Here is a 27079-nt window from a genome sequence, read left to right as displayed (position 1 = left end):
CAGCTGCCAAAAAATAAAATACCTAAAAACAGCATATGAAGAAATGGGACCTTAGGTTTGAGTTTGCTGGATCTGGTGAAAAAAAATTAGTGGATTTGTCCATATTTCAAGGTTGCAACTTTGCCTTCTACTGGAGAGTGTGATAAAGCAATCTTGACCTGGAAAGCAAATAAGGATGTGGAATTTCAGTTAAAATTGGGTATATGCCAAACTAAGAGATGCTGCTGATTGTGACAAACTTCAAATCTAGCTTGAATTGGTGGCATGGCAGTGATACTGAGAAGGATGGATAGATGCATAGAAAATAGTCAGAAAATGTGTGAGGAAAATTGTTTCAGACTGTGTCATGAGAGTAAAATGGATGAGTAATATCATTAAGCAAGGCTTCCAAATTAAAAGAAAATGTTATGGAGGAAATATAAAGGGAAATGTGATCAGCAATATCAGTATAGCATGAAGCATGGGCAAGAAAGGTAATAAGCTTAGTGAGGAATGCAAAATCAGATTACAAGAGAAAATTGGTCAAGTAGGCCAAAGGCAATCCCAAAAAGCTCTTTAATTATGTAATGAGTGAAAAGGAAAAATTATTACAAATGTCAATTTTAATGACTGCAAATGTAAGAAGGACACAGAAGCAGAAAAAAACTGAATTACTGGGTTTATCTTCATGAGTATATATATCACAGTTAGTGGATATAATGCAATAACCAAAGTGACAAGACCAATGTGAGAACAGAAGTAAATAAATCTGAAGTGATCAGGATATTATAGAATTTCAGTTCTGAATATCGCCATAAGATTAGGTGAAATATAAATCCATATTGATCAGCGGGAAGGAGTGATGACAAGAGGCCATCCCTGGAAGTTGCAAAAGGAAACTGTGAGCAAGAGGGTAAGGAGTGGTTTCTTTGTGTGGAGGGTGGTTGAGCCGTGGAATGCATTGCCTGATAGAGTGGTGGGAGCGAGAACGGTCAGTGAGTTTAAAGAGTGGTATGATAGACTTTGTGTTTCTCAGGGGGGGGGCCTCCCCTCGATGAGTCTTGACAGACTTTATGTCTTAGGAAGGACCTCCCTCGATGAGTCTTTTGACTCCTTGGAGGCCTGAATAATAATAATAATAATATTAAAAGACAGTTCAAGAGAATATGCAGTGTCACTGACCAGTTAGCTTAAGTCTCAGTACTGGGAAGATCCAAGGAAAGATAAGGTAGTCCCTTCATATAAAGAGGGCTCCAAAACAGGCAAGAAAAATCATACATAAAGAAGGATACAGCAAATTATAGACCACTCACAATCAGGAATGGTAGTTAATATACTGCAAAAGTTGATTGAGTCCAGAATTCAGGAACAGAGGAATAAAAATATGATACTCTATGGAGGGCATCATGGATTTGTGAAAAGTCTTGCCTTAGTTATTTGTTCCCATTCTATAATAGATTATCACATTCACATTAATTATATGAAGAGCCAAAGGCTTCAATTCAGCGACATATAAACTTATTTAAGTTAAGGGATATTACATCCCATATTGTTTCATAGCCGAAAAGAGTTTCATGGCGAATATAGTAAATATATAAAGTTCGGCGAGTCCAAGCGTAAGCAAATACCTGGATAGTGTTACAACTGACCCTAAAGGGTCAGTTGTAACATAACACAACATTTTAGGATGTTACAACTGACCCTAAAGGGTCAGTTGTAACATCCTAAAATGTTGCACTCCTTAAAGGGTCAGTTGTAACATCCTAAAATGTTGCACTCCCTAAAGGGTCAGTTGTAACACTATACAGGTATTTGCTTACGCTTGGACTCGCCGAACTTTATATATTTACTATATTCGGCATGAAACTCTTTGCGTTTCTTATTCGGCTATGAAACAATATGGGATGTAATATCCCTTAACTTAAATAAGATTATCACATTGACTGATTAGACTACAATAGATTACCAGTTTGATAGATTACCACATGAAAAGTTGGTGTACAAGCTGCAAAGGATGGGAATAGATAGTATATTGGTTAGATGGATCAGAGATTGGCTCTCCGAACGTACAAGCAGGTTGTGTATGATGAAGCACTGTCTCAAAAAAAGAAGGGTAACCACAGGATTCTGTTCTTGGGCCCATGCTGTTTAACTTGTTTGTAAATGATATATCTTGTGGACCTGGGGATTTTCAGTTATTTGCTGATGATGCAAATTTGGGAAAAATTATAAGTAGCACTGCTAATGTTGAATCCCTTCAGGAACATTTGAATAGACTTTTTACTTGGACAAAAAAGTGGGGTAGTAGTTTTAATATCAATAAGGGCAAGGTGTTGCATTTTGGAGGACAGACATATAAAGCTGTGTACTATATTGATGGTGCTGTACTGCAGGAAGTGGATGAGATCAGAGATTTGGGAGTAATGGTTGACAGTAGACTGAAGTTTAGAGGGCAATTGCTAGTGTTTCAAAGGTTGCACATTATAGTGCTGCTATGATAAAAAGTACTCTGACATGCAAGGTTAAGGAAATGGTTGTGCCACTGTAAGGCACTGATCAGACCACACTTGGACTATTGTGCTCAGATCTGGTCACCTGGTTTTCATTGTGATGTGGAGAGAGAGTCCAGAGACGAGTGACTAAAACAATATCAGGAGTTTGGAATGCTGGCTATGGAGAGAGGTTGAAGAAATGTGGATTGCAGAGTTTGATGGATAAGAGGAAGAGAGTCATATGATAGAGATGTTTAAATTAGTGAGAAGATTTTATCAGATTAATCCAGAGGGGATTATAAAAAGAGTAGAAGGTGAGAGGGGAAGAACCGGAGGTCATTCCTGGAAGTTATGTAAAAGTGTGGTGAAGAAGGGTGTGAGAAGTAAATTTTTTACATGGAGAATTGTCAGTGAATGGAATGCATTACCAGAATGTGTTGTTAATGCAAGGAGTGGTAAGGATTTTAAGATTCTATATGATAAATATGTTGTCAGTTGAATGAACCTCCCAAGATGAGTCTGTCAACTCCATGGATGGTGTAATAATAATAATAATGATGATGATGATGATGAAGTGATAGTTAATTTAGGTAAAGGAAATAGCTGCAGCATGATAATGCTGGAAGTTTGAAGGCATTTAACAGAATGTTGCATGGAGCTGGTGACATAGATAGGAGGGTGGTTAATATAGAGTTATCAAACAGAAGTATATGATGGATGAGAATCAAGGACAAGTAACTGGTGTGCTATAAGGTTCTGTACTTGGACCACTGCTACTAATTTGCACATTTAACAATATTAGTAATGATTTCTGGAGGAATATCCAGTTATTTGCTATTAATGCCAAACTGAGAAGGAAAGTTAATACATGGAGATCTAAAACAGATCAATAGTATGGGCAAAAAAAAAAAAAAACAAGGTTGCCAGATCAGTGTGATAAAGGATAAAACCATGCACTTTGAGCTGAAAAGATAATGGAAATACTGCAATAAACTGATGAGAATGAGGATTTCAGGGTGACAGGTTTGAAATTCTAGAACACTGTGCACAGGTTTCTTCACCACTTTTCCATTCCCAAGAACCCCTGAAGTTCTTGAGAATGGGAAAGTGGTGAAGAAAATCCAAAGACAGGTTAGTGAATGTGAACCAGAAAAACTAAATTTGCTAGCACTGAGGAGAAGAGATAGTCTGAGTGGTCATAAGTGGGGATGATAACTTGGGGTGGTATGTTTGTGGAATGCACCCTCTGAATGAGGGCTTGTAGATTATAAAATTTGTCGTTCTTTTTTTTTGTTTTTAACTCGAGATATAACAGAAACAAAAATATAAGTTGTTAAGGATATTTTATAGGATAAATGAAGAAAGTTTTCAATAAAGAACAAGAGAGGAAAGAACAAAAGAAGAACTTTAGAGAGTTGAGTAATAATTCAATTAGCAAGATTTAATGGATAGACTTTTTCTTGAATTCTGATAAATGAGTGCAATAGGTTACTAGAAATTATGTGCAAGAATGAGTGTTTGAGTAATAAGAAAGCATCTAAAACTGAACAGCAAAGAAAAGTGCGTAAATGGTGCCATGAAAGCATGCAAAACTGACGGTGAAAAACAGGGCACATTAATGTTAAGATAACAAGCAGGGCTGAAGCAAAAAAGGTATGTGCAACAGACATAAAAAAGTGAGAATGAATGAATGATAGCAAAATATTGCAGAAGATTTGAAAGCAGAATTGATGAAAATGAGGCAAGAGATAAAACATACATGAAGTGAAATGAAGACAACCATAGATATGTGTGGAAGAGTGAAGAAGACTGGAATGAGTGATGGCTGTATGAATGAGATAATGAATGCTCTTGAAAGAAACTATGTAAAGATTTGATTATTACAGGTTTGGTGAATGAGAGAATACACAATGTTTTCCTGAGGGTAGAATGAGAAGAGTGATTCTGGTGTTAAATATGAGAAGTAAGTGCAATAGTAGTAGTAGTAGCAGGGAGAATGACTTGGTTACAAACAAGAAAAATGTAAACATGGATATCACCAGGTTGTTGAGTAGAATAAAAGATAACAGAATGTAGGAAAGGTAATAGTCAGTGTGTTGTCCAGATGTGAAAGTGATGAGCTGAGGCAAAGAGCAAAGATAGAGAATATTGTGGCATGAATATTGAATATGCTAGCAGAAATTTGTGAAGAGAAAGGAGTGCAGTTTTTGAATGTGTGGAGTCACACATTCAAAATTTGGAATCAGTTTGGTAATTTGGAATCAGTTTGAGGGATGAATCAAACTGTATAAGAGTGATGAACTCTATTTGAATGTTACATCCCATATTGTTTCATAGCCGAATAAGAAACTCAAAGAGTTTCATGCTGAATATAATAAATATACATAAAGTTCGGCGAGTCCAAACATAAGCAAATACCTGGATAGTGTTACAACTGACACTTTAGGGAGTGCAACACTGAGGCAACTCATGGTAAGGGTGGAGCAAGCTCCGATCACTATTCTTGATATTTCCCCATAACCCAGCTCCTAGGAGCTGTATTACTGTTCTACATTATGAGTGAGAGAAGGTCACTACCCAGACCGGTTTCAACCTTTATTGAGGTCTCATCAGTGAGTAGGAAGACCTAGAAATACCAAGTTTGTAGCAAACAGAACTTACATATACCCTACTATGAGAATTGCCAAGAAGGTGTCCTAATAAATTATTAATTATATGAAGAGCCAATTCAAGCAGTATTAGGAATAAAAGTGCAGAGTTTGTAGCCTTAATACATTTAATAAGTCCACAAATTACTGGTGTTAGGTAGACATGGTTAATGGAGGATGACGTACTTACAGGAAAAGAATGTGATGATTATAGCATGATTTGGAAGACAGAAAAGATAAAAGAGAAAGGGGAAGATATTACTTATAATTTCAAAACATTTGTGTCCTCTCAATGTGTAACTTGAACAAAGCAGCAATAATAATGATGTTGAAGCCATTTTGATGTGTGTGTGTGTGTGTGTGTGTGTGTGTGTGTGTGTGTGTGTGTGTGTGTGTGTGTGTGTGTGTGTGTGTGTGTGTGAGAGTGAGTGAGTGAGGGTTATGGCAGCACAAATTATAGATATTTATGTGATGAGACTGATAAGTGATTAAGTGATAGGAGGATGACAATGATGGGTGACTTTTGCTATGAAAGCACTGACTATGGACATTGATATGAAAGCATGGAAACTGAAAATATCATATGTGATAAAGGAGATCAAATTCCTTGAGCTATTTCGTCACAATCTTGGGTGCAATCTAATGCAGCAGGACTCAAATATTAGATTTAATAATAACATCGCATATGATGATAATAGAAGATGTCTCCAAAATGCCACCAATTGGGGAGAAGTTCTGATGTGGAGAGTAGCTGGCCAGGTATAACCTTCACAAAAAAAAAACAAGAGAGATTGTGTGGAATTACAGATCAGGGAGTAAGATAAATTAAAGAAACAGATTGGGTTGATCAGTTGAAAGGAAAAAAATTAGCAGCGCATGTGGTGTGGTTCAGAATGAATTACTTATGGCAATATCAGAATGTATTTCTATGGCTCAGAGGATAAATAAAGTAGAAGTGAAATGAATGAATCATGAAATTTTCCAAGCGCTTCTGAGAAAGGGGATGTTATGGAAGAAAGACCATCACGCCATTCAGCAGCATGAAGAATATAAAGTGGAGGCTAGGAAGGTGTGTCTAGTAAGGAAAGAAAAATTAGCATATGAAATTAGAACTTTGGTTTAACTTATATATCAGTGATATAGATCACAGTGTGAAAGGAGATATTCAATTGTTGTTTGCTGATGACACTAAAGTAGGAAGAGCAATGTCAGGAAGTTCTGATGTGTTGTTGTTGTTACGAAATAATTTCAATAGAACATTCTTTATTTAATAAAAAATAACTTTTAAATAAAATATTTTAACTTTGAAAAACAAAAATACAGCCACTGATCAGCTTATTAAACTCTTACTCACTTTTTGTACATATCATTAAAAAATGAGGGTCTTCTTGTGCGAGCAAGAGGATGATCCAGTAAATAAAGATTTGTCTTGGATCTCACCAGGTGAGTCGAACACATTAGATGAGGGAAAGGCATATACTGCAATTTTCTTAGACTTAGCAAAGGCATTTGACAGGGTGCCACATGATAAGCTGATATCTAAGTTGCAACACATGGGTCTGGATGTCAGATTGGTCAACTAGATTCAGGATTGGCTGTCTGATAGGTATCAGAGAGTTGTGTATGGTGGAGCAGTTTCAAAGAGACAGAAGGTTACAAGTGGGGTCCCACAGGGCTCAGTACTAGGACCTATACTGTTTAACCTTTATATCAAAGGTTGAGAGGATCCAGAGGCGAGTGACTAAGATGATAGCAGGTCTATGGAATGCACCATATGAGAACAGGTTGAAGATTTGCGGGTTGCAGAAACTAGTTGATAGGCGAAAAAGGGGAGATATGATTGAGACATTCAAATTGCTAAAAGGATTCTATAGGATTAATTCAGATGATATTTTTGAGATCAGGACTGGTGGTGGGAGAACTAGGGGACACCCATGGAAGCTGGGCAAGAGCGTGGTTAGCAGGGGTGTTAGAGCTGGGTTCTTTACTTTTAGAGTGGTAAATGAGTGGAATAAGCTGCCAGAGTCTGTTGTGGGTGCTATGACAGTGAGCGAGTTCAAGGCAAGGTATGATAGATACTGTGAGAATGTTGAACAGCTGTGTAAACATGATGTTTAGGGCCTCCCTCGATGAGTCTAAGGACTCCTGGAGTAGCCCGTGGTAATAATAATAATAATAAAAATCAATGACATTGCCAGTAGATTGCAAGGGGATATTCAGTTGTTTGCGGATGATGCGAAGCTGGGAAGGATTATTAGTAATAGTGCAGATGTGGTAGCCCTGCAAGAGGATTTAAATAAGCTAGATAGATGGGCAAATGAATGGGGATGTCAGTTTAATGCAGCAAAATGTAAGGTCTTGAGGTTTGGGAAACATCGATGGGGTGCTGCATACTCTATGGGAGGAGTTATACTGGAGGAAGTTGGGGAGACAAGAGATCTGGGGTTGATGATTGATAGAAACCTGAAGTTTAGGGGACATATTGCAAAGGTGGTGAAGGTAACACAGAGGATTGCTGCAATTATGAGAAAGACACTGACCTGCAGAGATAAGAGGGTTATCATTCTGTTGTATAAGGCTCTGATCAGACCACACTTGGATTATTGTTCTCAGATTTGGTCCCCAGGATTTGAAGGGGATAAATTAACTGTGGAAAAGATACAAAGACGGATGACAAAGATGGTCTAAGGACTGTACAAGGATAGTTATGAGAATCGGCTGAGGGAATGTGGACTGCAGAGTTTGGCAGATAGAAGAAGGAGAGGTGATATGATTGAGACTTTTAAACTGTTGAGAGGTGGTTACAGGGTTGACACTGGGGAGTTCTTTCACTTGGTCGAACAGCGGGAAGGAGCGATGACAAAAGGCCATCCCTGGAAGTTACGAAAGGAAACTGTGAGCAAGAGGGTGAGGAGTGGTTTCTTTGCATGGAGAGTGGTTGAACCGTGGAATGCATTGCCTGATAGAGTGGTGAGGGCGAGAACGGTCAGTGAGTTTAAGGAGTAGATAGACTTTGTGTTTCTTAGGGGGAACCTCCCCTCAATGAGTCTTGACAGACTTTATGTTCTTAGGAAGGACCTCCCACAATGAGTCTTTTGACTCCATGGAGGTCTGAATAATAATAATAATAATAATATATATAGTTGAATGTTGTTATAGGACTAGAAGTGTGGAGGATGGTGATGAAGAAATGTATGAACAACTTGTATTAATAAACAAAGAAAGAGTAATTATTATGGGTGATTTTAATTATGGTGGTATAGATTGGATTGAAGAGATAGCATTTGGGAATAAGGAACATTAATTTCTCGAGTTTTGAGAGATAACTATTTCAAGCAGCACGTAAAGGAGGGCACAAAAGGATCGAGAGTTGTAGATCTGATCATTTCATCCTCTGATGAAATGATCAGATTAATTGTAAGAAAAAAAATTGTGTGTGAAACCCTTCTTAATTAAGAGGGGTTTCACACACTTTCCTCCAGTTGGTGAACATCATTATGAAATAATCACTTGTGTTTTGGCTAGTCATATGCAGACTTTTGTGAGGAAAGGATATATATGGAATTATAAGACTGATGATTATGACAAACTTAGGAGACAGCTTGGAGCTATAACATGGAACAAGGAGTTGAGTGGTAAGGAAATAAATGCTGCATGGGAGCTGACAATGAAATACATATCAGCATCAATGTGTGAATGTATTCCGAAGGTCAAAAGGCTGAATAGGCTAGGTTTAAAATGGATGCATGTGGAATTTAAGCATGAATTCTGGAAAAATAAAGTACTTTGAAGGAAGTACAAGATGAATAATGGTAATAATCAGTCACATGAAGAGTATAAACAAGCCTAGAGAGTGACTCAGTAGGGAAAACAAAAGTGAAGTGTGAGCAGAAATTAGTAGACCAGGTGAAGAAAAACCCTAGAGAGTTTTTCAGATAAGTGGCAAGTAGAAGGAAGAATAATCATGATAAGATGATGTTAATGGATGAAAGTGGTAGAATGGTAACTGCTGCAGAAGACACTGTGGAGCAGTGATCAATTTATAAGGGTGTTTCATCCTGATCAGGGTGGAATCATGAGGAATTTAAGCATAAATGACATAGGAGAGGATGGCTTAATTGTGAGTGAGCAGGAAGTATTTGATGATGTCAAATAAACTTGATGTCAATAAGGTAATAGGATTTGATGACATATCACCAAAAGTCTTAAAGCAATGTTCCAGGGAATTGGCAGTAGCATTGGCATGCCTGTTTAATAAGTCTTACAACAGCACAGATTCCAAGGGATTGGAAGGAGGATGAAATTGTTCCACTGCATAAAGGGGTGATAAAGCAGTAGCTTAAAATTATAGGTCAATCTGTATATCTGGAGTTGTGGTAAAAGTACTGGAGATATTGGTGAGAAGTAGCATACAGAAATGGATTGATAACAGTGTATTCTCTGTGGTTATCAGCATGGGTTTGTTAGGAGATCATGTATTACTAACTTACTTATGTACTCTAACAAGGTGACAAATATCTTAGACAATGGAGATGCATATACAGTGGTACACTTGGATTTTACTAAAGCTTTTGATAGACTACCACACAACAAGCTGCTAAATAAATTGAAACAGATGGGATTGAATAGCAGACTTCTGAGTTGGATCAGTGACTGGCTGTCAGATAGGTATCAGAAAGTTGTATATGGGGTACAGTATCCCGAAAAAGAATGGTTACTAGTGGTGTACCGCAGGGGTCAGTTTTGAAACTACTGTAGTTCAATTTGTATGTTTAAGATATGTTTAAGATATTACTAGTTAAACCCAGCAGATGGGTTTAACTAGTAATATGCAGCTGTTGCAAAACTGGAGAAAGCAATGCAGAGTCAAGCAGATATTATGGCCTTACAAGAGGACTCACCTGCCCATTGCATGAATGGGCAGGTGAGTGGAACTATCAGTTCAATTTTGCAAAGTGTAAGGTTTTGAGATATAGTAAGCAATGATGGGATGCAAATTATACATTTGATGGGAAAACTTTAAAGGAAGTAGGGGAGATGAGGGATCTAAGAGTGATGGTGGACAAAGACCTGACATTCAGGGGTCACATTGCACAATTTTTGAAAACATCACATTGGATAATGGCAATGATGCGGAGGACCCTGACATGCAGAAATAGAGAGGAGGTTATAAAGCCACTGCATAAGGCTTTGATCAGGCCACATATGGATTATTATGCACATATTTGGTCGTTGGATTTTCATGGTGACAAGGATATGTTTGAAAGGGTCCAGAGAAGGTTCACAAAAGTGGTCAGTGGTCTCTGGAATGTGGAGTGCGAGAACAGATTGAGAGAATGTAAGTTGCAGAGCCTCGTGAATAGGAGAAAGCAGGGGTATGATTGAGACATATAAGCTAGTCAGGATGAGATGGAAGAAAGTTTTCATAGAATAAGAGAGGGAATAGAACAAAAGGACTTTGCTGGAAACTCTATAAGGAAGGTGTGAGTAGAGGAGTGAGGAGAAGGTTCTTTGCATGGAAAATGATTGGTGAGTGAAATGCATTGCCTGAGCGTGTTGTGAATACTGAATCAGTTTAAAGCACGGCTGGATAAACATTGCGTTGTATACCTCCCATGATGAGTCTCTGACTCCATGGAGGTCAGATGTTGTTAATAATAATAATAACAATAATTCCTGAACTTTTTAAATAAAAATTTTCCTGTCTACCTTCGAAGCTATTCTGTCTTGTCGCCTTCAAAAAATTACTCTACTCCACTTTGTATACGCTACTGACAGGGTTTCTTCTATCCTTTGAAACATTTCTGGAATGCTTCTTTTGGAATACTGCACAGTTCTGCTAGCCATTTTTTCTTTATCAACTCAAATGACTGAAAGCATTGGCTTTTCAATATCAATTTCAATTTGAGGAATAAAAAAAATCTACTGGTGTGAGATCAGGCGAGTAAGCAGGCTGTGGAACAAACATTGTTTCATGTTTCACCAAAAATCGACAGACTAGTAATGTGTTTGTGAAAGTGCATTATCATGATAAAGCATCCATCGGTTTTCCATCCAAGCATCAGGTCTTTTTTTTTTTCCTGATAGCCTCACAAGGACGTTGCATTACCTCCTCAAGATAACACTCTTTATTCACTGTCTTTCCTTTTGGAAGAAATTCGTGGCGAATGATGCCCTCTGAATCAAAAAAAAATGTTATTAAGAATTATTAAGAATTCTTAGCAACTTTTAAAGAATTTCAGGAATTCTTTAAAAGTTGCTAAGAATGGTTTAACACTTTTAATTTCGGAAGAAATCTGCCCTTAAAACTAATGGCGAATGGAATATTGATAATTTCAGTATTGAATAAATATTTATAGCACCAGTAACTTATGACTACCATAATTCATAATTTACTTTCATTTGAAAAGAAAACTCTTTTACCTGTGTTAAAATCATAAAGAGCTGACAGTTGACCATGTTGGTTAAATGTATCAACTCGTCCAATCTTCTTACTTGAAGAGAACCAAACCTAAAAAAGTTTCATGATATGATCAAACATTTCAGACCATGAAAAGGCTTTGAGCTTGATAGCAAAAGTAATAAAGACTGAATAGGAAAAATTCCTTTGATTAATTTACTTAATAGAAGTGTGCATTTACTGAAATAAATGTTCAAGTCTTAAATGAATTTCTAATACTGCTTATATTATGACACTTCCATGAGATGCCTTGGTCCTTTTCACTATGAACCAAAGCAACCTGTTTTGATCTTCATATAAAGTGAAATAGGAATAAGAAATTTTAACTTGTAAATAAGCAAAAGGATAAGATTTTTACCCAGCCAAATTAGTTTTTTTTAAATTAGTTTCAAAAAATATATGATAAAGTAACATATTTTTAAAGTAAATTCATAATAAATGTAATATTTAAAACAGAGAAAAAAACTTTTATATACCTGCTTTCATATGAAAGAATGAAAGAGTTTTAGATTTGGTTATAGCATCAGAAGAGTTGATAATAACTGAGATGACATCTCTCCCACCAGTTGGAGAGAGTGACCATATGGTTTTGACTTGGAAAATGAATAGACATGCAGGAGTATCAAATAGACGGGAACTTATGTGGAATTATAATGCAGGTGATTATAATAGTCTTAGACGTCAACTTCGGGAAGTTTCATGGAGGGAGGAATTGGAAGGCCGGGATATCGTTAGTGCGTGGGAAATTGTGAAAGAATATTTGTTAGCAGCAATGGTAAGTTGTATACCACGAGTGAAGAAGAGGACACAATTTGGAGTAAAGTGGATGACAAACAATATTAAACAGGAATTGCATGTGAAAAAGAGGCTATGGAAGAGATATAAGGAGACAGGTGAAGAGAGGATGCATAAAGAATATAAGACACAGGCCAGAAGAGTGACTAGCGTGGTAAGGAAAGCGAAACTGGAATATGAGAGGAAATTGGCCTAAGATCCAAAGAAAATCCTAGGGAATTTTTTAGCTATGTGGCCAGTAGGAGGAGAAATGACTGCAGAAGAATGATATTGTGGGATAAAAATGGGAATAGAGTGACTGATGCAGAGGACATAGTAGAATTGTTCAATGACCACTTTATTGGAGTATTTCATCCTGGAGGAGTCAGTTTTAATGCTAGAGGGATAGGACAGGTTCAAAGTTTAGAGGTACAGGAGGAGAGTGTGTTTCAGACACTGAGAACTCTGGATGCCAATAAAGCTTTGGGACTGGATGGTATTTCATCACGAGTTTTGAGAGAATGTGCTAAGGAACTGACAGTGCCTTTAACCTGGCTTTTCAATGAAAGTCTGGCTGTGGGAAAGGTGCCCATGGAGTGGAAGGTAACATAGTGCCATTGCGTAAGGGTGGTAGCAGACTGGAAGCGTCTAATTATAGACCAGTCTGTGTGTCATCAGTAGTTGTTAAGATCTTGGAGAAAGTAGTGAGGGACCGTATACAGCACTGGGCAGATGAGGGTAATGTTAATTGTTAGAGTCAACATGGATTTGTGAAAGGGCGCTCTTGTTTTAGCAATATGCTAGCCTTTTATAATAAAGTTACAAGAACATTAGATGAGGAAAGGCATATACTGCAATTTTCTTAGACTTAGCAAAGGCATTTGACAGGGTGCCACATGATAAGCTGATATTTAAGTTGCAGCACATGGGTCTGGATGTCAGATTGGTCAACTCTATTCAGGATTGGCTGTCTGATAGGTATCAGAGAGTTGTGTATGGTGGAGCAGTTTCCAGGAGGCAGAGGGTTACAAGTGGGGTCCCACAGGGCTCAGTACTAGGACCTATATTGTTTAACCTTTATATCAATGACATAGCCAGTGGATTGCAGGGGGATATTCAGTTGTTTTCAGATGATGTGAAGCTGGGAAGGATTATTAGTAATAGTGCAGATGTGGTAGCCCTGCAAGAGGATTTAAATAAGCTAGATAGATGGGCAAATGAATGGGGATGTCAGTTTAATGCAGCAAAATGTAAGGTCTTGAGGTTTGGGAAACATCGATGGGGTGCTGCATACTCTATGGGAGGAGTTATACTGGAGGAAGTTGGGGAGACAAGAGATCTGGGGTTGATGATTGATAGAAACCTGAAATTTAGGGGACATATTGCAAAGGTGGTGAAGGTAACACAGAGGATTGCTGCAATTATGAAAAGGACACTGACCTGCAGAGATAAGAGGGTTAATCCGTTGTATAAGTCTCTGATCAGACCACACTTGGATTATTGTTCTCAGATTTGGTCCTCAGGATTTGAAGGGGATAAATTAACTGTGGAAAAGATACAAAGACAGATGACAAAGATGGTGTAAGGACTGTACAAGGATAGTTATGAGAATCGGCTGAGGGAATGTGGACTGCAGAGTTTGGCAGATAGAAGAAGGAGAGGTGATATGATTGAGACTTTTAAACTGTTGAGAGGTGGTTACAGGGTTGACACTGGGGAGTTCTTTCACTTGGTCGAACAGCAGGAAGGAGTGATGACAAGAGGCCATCCCTGGAAATTACAAAAGGAAACTGTGAGCAAGAGGGTGAGGAGTGGTTTCTTTGCATGGAGGGTGGTTGAGCTGTGGAATGCATTGCCTGATAGAGTGGTGAGGGCAAGAACGGTCAATGAGTTTAAGGAGTGGTATGATAGACTTTGTGTTTCTTAGGGGGAATGTCCCCTCGATGAGTCTTGACAGACTTTATGTTCTTAGGAAGGACTTCCCACGATGAGTCTTTTGACTCCATGGAGGCCTGAATAATAATAATAATAATAATAATAATAATAATAATTTATAAATTAAAGATGACAAGAAATTTTATTCTTGGTTTCATACTTTATCCAAGTGTCAGCAAAGTTTGAACGTGAAGTAACTTCATGACTGGGCTACTTGTATATAGAGGATAATGACTTCACATCAATTGCCTTAGAATCCAATAATGAAATGCACATATCCTTATGGACATGCATAATGCTATGCATTATGGGAAGGGCCAGTACCCAGACCAGTTGCACACAAACTTTGTTTGCTGACACTTGGATAATGGATGAAACCAAGAATATAATTTCTTGGCATCTTTAATTTACATAATAACCAACTGGTAAAACTTGCAACATCTGTCTCTAATCCAAAGTATTTTAGTAATAAGTTGTGAACGCTTTTGACTACTTGTATATGCCAATATGACCTTTGCATTACTTCAATCTTGTAGTAAGCTATACTGCTACTGTTCAAGTTCCAACTGTATAGATGTGGTTAGTCCTTCAGTACCAACTCACCTCAGTCCAAGTGGCTCCTCCAACGTCCTAGATATAGTTGTCCTCCAAAATGTCAAATTGCAGTACCATCTGGATTCGCTAGATGAATTAACCTCTGACCACAACCCTATTCTGCTCCAGATGGGCAATCAGAAGGGAATGTCCCCCCGCCTCACACCTTGGGAAAAATTATCCAATTTGCTCCTGAACTACTCTGGCCCTGTTCCTCATATAAACTCCAAGGAGGAATTTGATTCTGCAGTCAATAAATTTACTCAACAAACTAATACAGCCTTATCATACATCACCTCAAATACGCCTGCTTCTAAGACTAAACGACTACCAGAAGAGATTATGAACTTGATCAGGGAAAAAAATAAGGCAAGGAAGAGAGACCTTAATATAAGGGCTCCCCAAGATAAAAAGTTACTCAACAGGTTGAATAGTGCAGTGAGAGATGCACTGAAGGCCCACAGATACAAGCTATGGGAAGATAAATTAGCTTCCATTTCACCTGGTGATCAAACCATTTGGAAACTGTTAAGAAACATCAAAAATAAAAATAAAACTCTTCCCCCTCTCAAATTGGATTTAGGCATTTTTCACTCAGATGCTGAAAAAGCCGAAACCGTAGTTAAAAATTTAGAAAAGTAGTGCAGCCCTTCATATGATAACTTGAACTTCAATCATATTTATAAAATCCACTGTCACATTATTATTATTATTATTATTATTATTATTATTATTATTATTGTTCCGGGAAACTCCAAGGAGTCGACAGACTCATCGAGGGAGGCCCTAACATCATGCCTGGAACAACTATTCAACATTCACACAGTACCTATCATATCTTGCCTTGAACTCACTCACGGTCGTAGCACCCACAACAGACTCTGGAAGCTTATTCCACTCATTCACCACTCTCCAAGTAAAAAACCTAGCTCTAACACCCTTGTCAACTGCTCTTGCCCAGCTTCCATGCATGGCCCCTAGTCCTCCCACCACCAGTCATATTTTCAAAAATATCTTCTGGATCAATCTTATAAAAACTCTTCAGTAACTTGAATGTCTCAATCATATCACCCCTCCTTCGCTTATCGTCCAATTTCTGCAACCCACAAATCCTCAACCTATTCTCATAAGGTTCATTCCACAGACCTGCTATCATCTTGGTCACTCGTCTCTGGACCCTCTCCACTTCCTCCCCATCACGAAGAAACCCTGGTGTCCATAACTGGGCACAGAAGTCCAGATGGGGTCTTATCAAGGCTCGATACAGAGGAAAAACAACTTGTTTATGCATGCTAAAGTATTTTTCATAAGCCAGGTGATTTGGTGAGCTGTTTTAGTTACTTTTGCAATGTGCCCCCTAAACTTCAACTCCCTATCCACCAGCACTCCCAAATCCCTGGCCTCATCAATCTCCTGGAGTACGGTTACGCCTATGCGATATACTGCTGCTATTCTTTTCACCCCAAAGTGCATAACCTTACACTTTGCCACATTAAACTGACATCCATTTTTCCTAGCCCAGTCCTCCAAACTATCCAAATCATCCTGTAAAATATTGACATCCTGTGCACTCACAATTGCTCTACCCAACTTTGCATCATCAGCAAACAAGTGAATACTTCCTCTCAAATCCTTTCCAATATCATTGATGAACAAATTGAAAAGCAGTGGTCCAAGAACAGAGCCCTGTGGTACTCCACTAGTCACAAGATGTCTTTTTGACTCCACTCCCGAATAAACCACTCTCTGGTATCTCTCCTTCAACCACCCTCCTATTCATCTTACCAACCCTATATCTATCCCCATCTGCTCCAGTTTACTGATTAGGGTTCCATGTGGTATCCTGTCAAAGGCCTTGGCAAGGTCCAGTAGTATCACTGTAAACCCATTACCCCTATCCAGTTCAGCCGTCACTGTGTTATAAAACGTGAACAAGTTACTGAGGCATGATCTGCCCTTCACAAAACCATGTTGTCCCCCATACAATATCCCATTTTCATCTATCCAATCCTGTATTCTTTTCTTGACTAATTTCTCTAAGACCTTGACAATGATTCCTGATATGCTAATCGGTCGGTAATTTACAACAGCAGTCTTGGAACCACCTTTATGCAGTGGAACTATTTTCCCCTCTTTCCACCCGCTTGGGACTAACTCAGACATGAGACTCAAATTGAACAAAATGGTCAAGGGTACTGACAATTCTTTAGCTGCTTCTCGTACTACACGAGCTGGTATACCATCCAATCCCACGGATGTATTGACATTGAGGTTATGCAATAGACTACTCACCTCCACTTCATTCACCACAATTCCCGTATAATCTACTGGTTTATTTGTTTCTGCAATGTCACCACCTGGATGATATATTCTTGCAAAGTGCTCACTCAGTAACTCAGCTATCTCAACTGATTCAGTTACCTCCCTACCATCGGAATTCTTTAAAATCATTCTGCCATGTACATTTTTCCTTTTACTTGCTACATATCTAAAAAACTGTTTAGGATTCTCTTTTGCCTGCATGGCCAATGTTCTTTCGTAATCCATTTTTGCTTTTCTTACCACACTCGTCACCCTTCTGGCCTGCGCTTTATACCGTTCATGTGCCTGCCTGTCACCTTTCTCCTTAAATTCCCTCCATAGTTGTTTCTTTTTTTTGCAGCTCAAGCTTAATGGTACTATTCATCCATTTAACCCCTACTTGATTTATTATTCGGACTCTAGGTATACAGTCAGCCATTGCTTCATGCAAGCACTTCTTAACTACCTCCCATGCACTATCAACTTCTAGTCCTTGCAGTTGTACATGCCATGGCACTGAGCCAATCTAACTCCTAAGCTTGTCATACTTTCCAGCCCAATAATTCCACATGTACCCTGTCTTAATTGAGAATTCTACACCTTTAGCCACCTCCCAAGTCAAGACCCTATGATCACTCTCACCGATTGGTGGCAATGTGGTCATATTTGTTACAGCCAAATCCTCAGATGTAATTACTAGTTCAAGCACTCTCTGACCCCTAGTATTTTCCATTACATGCTGTCGCAGATAGTTATCCCTTAATAACCGCATAAAATCCAATTCCTTCCTCCCGTGTGTCCTCTCTTCACTCCAATCAATGCGACCATAGTCGAAATCTCCCATAATAATCACCCTCCTTCCACTCATTTCTTCTATTTGCTTGTGCATATTGTCACCACTATCTTTTCCATCACCTGGTCTATAGCAGCACCCAATTGTATATTTAGTTCTGCTAGCCACAATCTCACACCAAATGGCCTCAAATGTGCTCTTTTCTCTATCTTGCAATTCAACTTCTATTCTCCTTGGCTGTAGCTCATTAGCTATCATCAACAATACTCCTCCCCCCATTTTATTCTCCCTGTCATTCCTGAACACACTATACCCATCACATTCAATCCCACTAGCTATATCATCTACAGTCAGCCATGTTTCACTAATACCAATAACCTGTGGTCTGGAAGTGCCAACCATGGCCAAAAACTCTTCCTTCTTGTTCCTAATACTCCTAGTATTAGTGTACATGAATTTAAGACCCCCATTTGCCCCAACCCTACCTTGATGCCTTATATTAACTATCCCACTCTGGTTTGTTGTCCTTATTTGCTCTAGCATATTATATTCATTCTTACATTCAACTGCCTCCCTAAGGACTGTATATCTACTCCCCCCCCCCTTAACAAATCTAGTTTCCCTGAATTTGCACATCCACTACATTGCAACACTTTCTCAAGTCTTCTTACGCCATAACCATTCAAATGCAAGCCATCAGATACATGCTGGGACGGTCTGATACCTGTACCAGCCAACTCACACCTACTTCTCCAGCCGAAATCTATGACATCATACAGAATTTGAAGAATAAAAAAGCTCCTGGACCTGACACCATTTCTAATAAAGTTATTAAACTGCTACCCCAAAAGGCCAGTGTACATCTTACAACAATAATAAATGCCATGCTTAGATTTAAATACTTTCCCGATGCTTGGAAGTTGGCGGATGTGGTCCCTATTTATAAACCTGGTAAGGACCCACAGTTGCCACAAAGTTATCATCCCATCAGTCTGATATCGAATTTGGGCAGAATTGCTGAAAAAGTCATCCTCTCCAAAATTCAAGTCTCTGTAAACAAGCTAAATATCCTTCCTACAGAACAGTTCAGTTTTTGCAAACTCCACAGCATCACTCAACAGATCCATAGACTAGTTGAATACATTACCACCAGCTTCAACTGGCATCAATACACCGGAGCAGTCTTCCTTGACTTAGAAAAGGCCTTTGACAAACTATGGAACTTTGGACTCCTATACAAGCTGATCTTGGTGGCATTCCACTGGATCTGATCCACCTCATAAAGTCTTTTCTTTCTGGAAGATGCATGCAAGTTAAACTAAATGGGACAGTATCTACCCAGAGGCGGATCTTAGCTAGAGTGCCTCAAGGATTTCTCCTGGCGCCGATGCTTTTCTCAATTTACATGGCAGACATCCTGCATAATCCGATGTCATCTATCATTGCCCTCTATGCCAACAATAGAGTAATACTTTACAATAGACAATAGTGCCGATACTTTTCTCAATTTACATGGTGGACATCCCGCATAATCCAATGTCATCTATCATTGCCCTCTATGCCGACAATAGAGCAATACTTTACAATAGACAATAGCGTCGATACTTTTCTCAATTTACATGGCAGACATCCCGCATAATCCGATGTCATCTATCATTGCCCTCTATGCCGACAATAGAGCAATACTGGCCAGATCTCTTAAACCGCATCTTGTTATTAAGAAACTACAAGATAACCTGTTGAAATTGGAACACTGGTCTCCATTTGGAGATTACAAGTAAACCCTCAAAAAGCAGAGCTCTGCTGTTCACAAAAAGTTCAATATCTCCCATAGAAGACATCTTCCTATTTAACATCAAAATTCCCTGGAAAACAGAAGCCAAATATCTCGGTGTACTGCTAGATAGAAAACTAACCTTCAGCCTGCATACAAAATCCTCATGTGCAAAGGCATCAAAAGTCATCACTCAGCTCTATCCTCTTATCAATAGGAACAGCAAACTGGACATTAAAATCAAATTGCTCCTCTACCAGTTGATGATTTGTCCCATTATCACTTATGCATCCCCCAAATATCTCAAATATCCTTAAACTGCAAAGACTGCAAAACAAATGCTTATGCATCATCTTAAATGCACCATGGTACATCAGAAATGTTCAACTTCATCGAGACACAAATGTATCTACTGTTTTCTGCAATCTCTAGCAATAAAGTACTTCTCGAAATCGTCCTCGCACCCAAATGAATTAGTTCAATAAGCAGCAAATTGTGATGAATTGGAATTATGCAAATATAGACAACCTAAGGCCATCCTAGTTCCTTTTCAGGACATAACTTGCCCAACTCGGGCTGAGCACATAGCTCATAAATTTCTCCCTACACAGTAACCTTATCAGATAGCAGGGATTAAAAGCATTATGCTTCACCCCTAAAGACAGTAAAGTTCTAGTAGTTCTAGTTCTTGTAGTAAGCTATACCATCTTCATTCCAAAACCTGATGGAGATCACACCTTAATCAGCAGCTGGAGATCTATTTCTCTATCTAATACTGACTACCATTATCAGTAACAGGCTCAAAGTGGGAATGAGATACATAATTAGAAGAAACACAGGTGTATGGAGTTCCAGGCCGAGCAATAGAATTTAATCTGGATGTGATCTACTCCACTAGTGAATACAAAAAAAAGAAGTCAATGGCAGTGCTATCAGCAGACCTTACTCATGCATTTGATAATGTCTTGAATCCCTTTCTGTTCCACATCCTTCAGAAAACTGATGTAGGTAAAAAGCTGTGGCTGTTATTACAGGAGCCTATGCCAATTCAACTACCCACCTTCTAGTTAAAGAGTTTCAGATCCAGTCAAAATTCGAAAAGGAGTCAAGCAAGGTTGCCCTCTTAGTTCATTTTTCTTTGCATTGCTTCTTGAACCTTTCTTACAGGAAATTGACAATACACATGTTGTGTGAGGAATAACAGTTTCGTCAACTATGAAGGAAACCAAGGTATTAGTACATGCCAATGTAGTGGTCACTTTGAAGGATAATGATTCCATATACATCTTTTTTGGTATTTTGGAAAAATTCAGCAAGATCAGTGGATTAACTGCTAATGCAGACGAGACAAAATTAAAAGTATTGGAAGGTGGGATCTTGGAGGCATTCCTTTTGGACTAATCCCTAAGAGAGAGAGAGAACCCTTCATTATACTTGGAATTCCCTTCTCCACTTACCCAATATTACAAGTTCAAGAACTTATATACAAGAACATCGAAACCTAGGAAGACTGGAAAATTGGGCCACTTTCCTTTACTTCTAAAGCCATAGTACTCAAAACCATAATTTTCCCTGCTCAACTGTATATAATATATACATCTTAGAACCTGAAGAAAAGTAATTATTTATAGTAAGCCTGTGCAATTTTGTTGGTCTAAGCTGATACCAAGATGTTAAAAAGGAATTTCTTCGACTATCAAAGAAGCATGGAGGATTTGAGCTTCCAGTGAAGCTTCAAAAATCCATAAAATATTGCAGACCAATCACACATGTGCAGACCTTCTCCATTACTACTTGGGTTTTCATCCTCTCCTATTTGGAAAAAATGATTAGTCCAAAAGCTGAGACTGTTCCTGAATATGAACATTCTGTGCTTAACTCTAAGACTGCTACAACATTCTGGCACTGACATTCTTTCCATTAAAAAAAAGTAAAATTTGGTATAAAGAAATCTTTAATCTCTTTCACCACAAACATCCACAGCTGGGTACTGACAACAACACTTTGTTTCATAACTTATTGAAGTTCCAAGAATACTCTAACAGGAGGGATCTTGTTCTTGGAGAATGGCACATGGTCACCTTCCAGTCAATGCCATCAATGGAGATATTTTAACATTGGAGATAAAATCTGGTGACATCTGTTATCGATTGAAAACAGTAGAACATGCATTCTACAGCTTCCTCTTGCCCTGCTTATTTGGAACAGATTATGTATGTTGTTGGGAATTTCCATTACAACAGAACAGGTTTTTGCAGTAGTCACCACTGTCGACAATGGGAAGAGAATTTTGATTTTTATAATTAATGAATTAAAATACCATTTACGAAAGATTAGAAAGAAACATGGATTTGAAAACCAGCAATACGACATACAAATGCTTTATAATATTTTATTGTGGAAATTTTATTGTGCAGTCAGACGATTTTTGTATTCAGAAAGAATACAAAGTATTCCAGGATATCTCCTGGAACAAGCATTCCAAGGATATATCCAATTTCTGGCTAGGTTGTATACACCACCCACATTATGCAATATTTATCATGGGGAGATAAAATTCTGTCTATTTTTGCGATGAGAGGTTTTTTAAATGGTTCCATGCTCTTAATTCATGGTCTTATGATCAATTGCAAGGATGACTAGAGAGCAATCCCAGGCACAAAAGGCCAACTCAAGGCAGTGAACTGAAACGCAAAGATGACTGATACCCAGATAAGGCTAGCCACCTGGATATCAGTCATCTTTGCGCTTAAGTTTCAGTTGGTATTTTGGCTGTTCATCTGCATGAGATCAGTGAAAAAGGAAAACTGATAGGCTTTGGTTATATTATTATTGTTATTATTATTATTCCAAGACCCCATAGAGTCAAAGACTCATCTAGGAGGTTCTTTTGTCATACACACAGCTCATCATACCACACCTTAAACACACTCAAATTCTCTAAAGGCACCACACTCTCAGGCAAGGCATTCCAATTATTCACAACTCTACATGCAAAAAACCTGCTTCTCACTCCCCCTGCTCACACTCTCCTTATACAGCTTCCAGAGATGTCCTCTAGTTCTTCCCCTAATCTTCCACCATTTGCTGCAACACCTCTCCATCATTAATCCTATGACAACTCCTTACTAACTTTTAGGTCTCCATCATATTATCCATCTTCCTCCTATCCACTAGACTCTGTAAATTGCATCTTCCCAACCTTTCCTCATGTTTGACATTCCAGAGATCAGAAACTACCTTAGTAAGTAGTTGCCTCTGGACCCTTTCCAACATCTCTTCGTCCTTGGAAAACCAGAATGGTAGACCTTTATGAACTGCTCATTAAGTATCTCCACTATATATCTTCCACAGTAGTTGTCCTTATACCATTTTCCCAATCAATGTCATCTTTCCATAAGCTTTCTTTCTTTCTTTTTTCTTTCTTTTTGCTGCTACATATTGAAAGAGCTCCCTAAGATTCTATTTGGCTTCATTAGCTAACTGCTACTCATACTTCACTTTTGCTACCCTTACCATATGATGGCATAAAGGAGCTTGGACATTTTCTCTATCTCTGATGCTATCAATCTCTCTTTTCTTTCTCCTAATACTATCCAGCTCTCTTGCACCTCTATACTAACTACTCTAGGCTTATGATAAGCATCCCTTTACTCTTTCACTTCAATAAAGGTTGAAACCGGTCTGGGTAGTGGCCCGTCCCACAATTCATAGCATTATGCATGTCTGTAAGGATAGGTGCATTGCATTATTGGATACTAAGTCAATTGATGTGAAGTTGTTAGCCTCTATATACAAGTAGTCCCTAGTCATGAAGTTACTTCACATGCAAACTTTGTTTGCCGGTACTTGGATAAAGTATGAAACGAAGAATATAATTTCTTAGCATCTTTAATTTATAGTATAACCAAGTAGAAAAACTTTCAACAGCTAAAACAATTGTTCTGCGTAAGAATATTTTCAGCATATGTGTTATGTATGTTTAAGAAGAGTAAACCTAATAAGCCTCATGCTAAAGAATAATGGAATGATGGGTTATTGGTTATGCCAGACACAAAGCCTCTTACTTTTTTTCACCAGAGGTCAGCCCAACAATTGTTGTAGCGGTTGGTCAGTAACTTTAACAAACCAGTTTGATTGTAGTGTGGCTTGTTTTCTGTGTATAGTTGTATGCTCCAGACCTTGACATAAAGGTCAAAACGTCGAATGTAGATTTTAGTTATATTAAACTAAAGTTTTTCAAACACGGTAGTTGTCTCCATAATTTTCAAAAATGTATTCAGGTCACCGTGTAAGCTTAAAAGAAAGGACAAAGCCTCTTAACTTAATCATTTATCCTTTGTTCTTAAGCATAAAAGTTTTATTTTTAAGCTTTTATGTTCTTTGTTTCTTATGTTTTCTTACATCTCTACTACACTCCAAAAATATCTTAAATAAAAAATGCAATCTATGAGGACTTTGTCTGAATATTTTTGGAGTCCTTATCTTTATTACATTAGTTTTCCATGTCAGTTCTTGTCACTCCAGTTACTGGATCAGAGGGTCTCAAGTAGTGAACCATTCCTCCTTACCCAAGGAGGGTATATCTAAATTTTGTGAAAAGAGAGAGAATGTAGTTGAAAAAATAATTTAACATGATAATTTGGTAATTAGGAAGTAGGGTAAAAGTAAGGTGAAAAGTGGCCTACTGCCCCCCCCCAAACCTACATTATATGAGCATCTGTCAATCAAGCAGTCTCAATGCTCAGTGAGATGAATGAAAAATGAAGAGAATAATGTAGATATAGTGTAAAAACATTAAAGATTGAAATAAAAATAAATATTTTTTCAAAGTTTACCTTTGCTTTCAGTGATATCAAATAAGAAAATAAGTGAAAAATATTAATGAAATAAATAAAATGAATGAAATTAAATAATAAATTAATGAAATAAGTAAGAATGAAGGTGGAAAAGATTTATCATAGAGTAGAGGAAGACAAAGGGTAGAGCAACATGCCATCCCTGGATGATGTATAAAGGTGTGAGCGAAGGAGAGGGGAGAAGATTCTTTTTATGGAGTAGTTGGTGAGTGGAATGCATTGCTTGGTGGAAAATGAATGAATTTAAGGTACAGTTTTTTTTTTTTTTTGATATTTTTGCATAAGAGTGTGGACCCCTGCAATGAATCTTTTGACTCCAAGGAGGTTTGATGATAATAATAATAATAATAACAATCTTCAAATTCAAAGAATATTACTAAGGAAGGCAGGTTTGAAAGAAACATGAAATGTTTATCAAAAGTGGGGGGGGGGGGGTGAATTAAAGGAAAGATTCAGAAATGCCCTCTAGTTGCACAAACTGCATTCAAGCCAATCATGTACAGAGAGAATTTACAATCTGTAAATTCTTGTCAGCTTTGCAAAACATTTGAAAAAATACTAGAAAAATTTCTGATAAAATGATAATGATTCATTTTAAACAGCATGTTAAATAATTAAATTAGGAAAATATAATTTTCTTTATCACATCTCATATGTTCACATACACACAAAAAAAATTTTAAATAGTATAGCTGTATAAACAGTGCTCGAAGTATGACAAAAAAAAAAGGGGGGGGTTCTATTTATCAACTTCTATGGTGTACATTCATTTGGAAGGTGTTCTGGAATAAATCACATGTAAAAAAAAAAAATTCTTATTATTAAATAAATAATAAAAATTATGATAACCTAATCAGAGGTAACCGGCAATTAATGGTAGTAAAACATTGGATAATTTGGAATAATAATAATTATTATTATTATTTGGTAATCTACATCGAGTCAACAGACTCATCGTGGGAGGCCCACTCAACCAGCAACATGTCAGCATAATGAGCTTTGAAGTTATTTACACTAGCCTCACTAACAACAAACTCTACTCACTAACAACTCTCCGCATAAAAAATCTACTCTTCACACCATTATAATATAATAAATTTAGTTTAATTCTTTATCCAAATGTGAGCAAACAAAGTTTGCGCCTGAAATCTTTCTCTAAATCCAGAGTAATTTAATAAAAAAGGTGGCACACCTTTTGGCAACTCCTATACGTAAGGATGACCTCACTATTGCTTCTGCCTGGTATCTCCACCTCTGGGCCTGGCTCCCACTGAAGAGACCTCAATAAAGGTCGAAACTAGTCTGGGTAGTGGCCAATCCCTTAATGCATAACATTATACATATCTGCAAAGAGATGTGTTTTGCATTATGGGAGATACTAGGATAGGAGTGTTGTTAGCTTGGTCCACTTTTGCTGCGAGTTTCCCGGTGTTGGACTACCTTATCCCAGTAAGGTAGTACAACACCATATTCAGTCCTGAAGATATTTTCAGGTGCAAACTTTGTTTGCTCACACTTGGATAAAGGATTAAACTAAATTTATTATAGTTTAACCAAGTGAACAATAAACTTTCAACATCTTCACACCATTCTTCACCACATCTTTATAAGGATGGCCTCTCATTCTTCCCATTCCACAACTCTTTTTATAATTTCTTCTGTATTAATATAACAGAATCCTTTGACTAACTTGAAGTTCTCTATTATATCTCCTCTTTTCCTCCTTACCACCAACATCTGTAATCCACATTCTCAAACACTCTTCATAGCCAACACTCTAAAGTCCTGATATCACTTTTGATTATTCGTCTTCGAACCCTTTCTAGTGTTTCGACATCACAATGAAAACTAGCTGACCAAATCTGTGCACAATAGTCCATATGTGGTCTGACCAGTACTTTATATAGAGGCACCTCCTTAACACTACATGTCAATGTACTTTTTATCATAGCAACAATATGATGTGTGGTCTCTGCAATACATGCAATATGTCCTTGGAACTTGAGCCCACTGTCTACCATCACTCCAAGATCCTGAATCTCATCCACTTCATGAAGTACAGCTCCACCAATACAGTACATAGCGTTATTCCTTTGTATCACAAAGTGTAACACCTTGCATTTATTAACATTAAAACTGCAACTCCACTCATTTGTCCATGCTAGAAGTCTATTCAACATCAGCACTACTCCTGATAATTCTACTTAACTTTGCGTCATTGGCAAACATTTGAAGATCCCCAGTTAATCCACATGAAATATCATTAACAAACAAGTTAAACAGCAGGGGGCTCAAGAACAGAACCCTAAGGTACACCAGTAGTCACCTTCCTTTTTTTGAGACATGGCTCTGTCATACACAATTTGCTGGTATTGTTCAGAGAGCCAATCTCTGATCCATCTAACCAATATACTATCTATTCCTATCCTCTCCAGCTTGTACGCCAAGCTGCAAAGGTTTTGCAGCTTGG

The 27079-nt window shown here is 37.9% G+C and overlaps 1 protein-coding gene across 1 annotated transcript in view; it reads right to left on the bottom strand.

Moving 5' to 3' along the window:
* LOC150095256 (uncharacterized) overlaps positions 1–27079 on the bottom strand; it is a 500251-nt gene that overhangs the window by 293101 nt on the left and 180071 nt on the right. The window contains exon 9 of the mRNA XM_090410231.1: positions 11543–11630. Within this exon, the coding sequence (XP_090266357.1) occupies positions 11543–11630 (88 nt within the window). The remainder of the gene's footprint in view (positions 1–11542; positions 11631–27079) is intronic.

This window comes from Typopeltis vanoorti, chromosome 20, assembly GCF_054136105.1.
Source record: "Typopeltis vanoorti isolate ZY-2024b chromosome 20, IOZ_Tvanoo_1.0, whole genome shotgun sequence".
Classification (NCBI taxonomy): Eukaryota; Metazoa; Arthropoda; class Arachnida; order Uropygi; family Thelyphonidae; genus Typopeltis; species Typopeltis vanoorti.
This window is presented reverse-complemented; position numbering and strand designations above follow the sequence as displayed.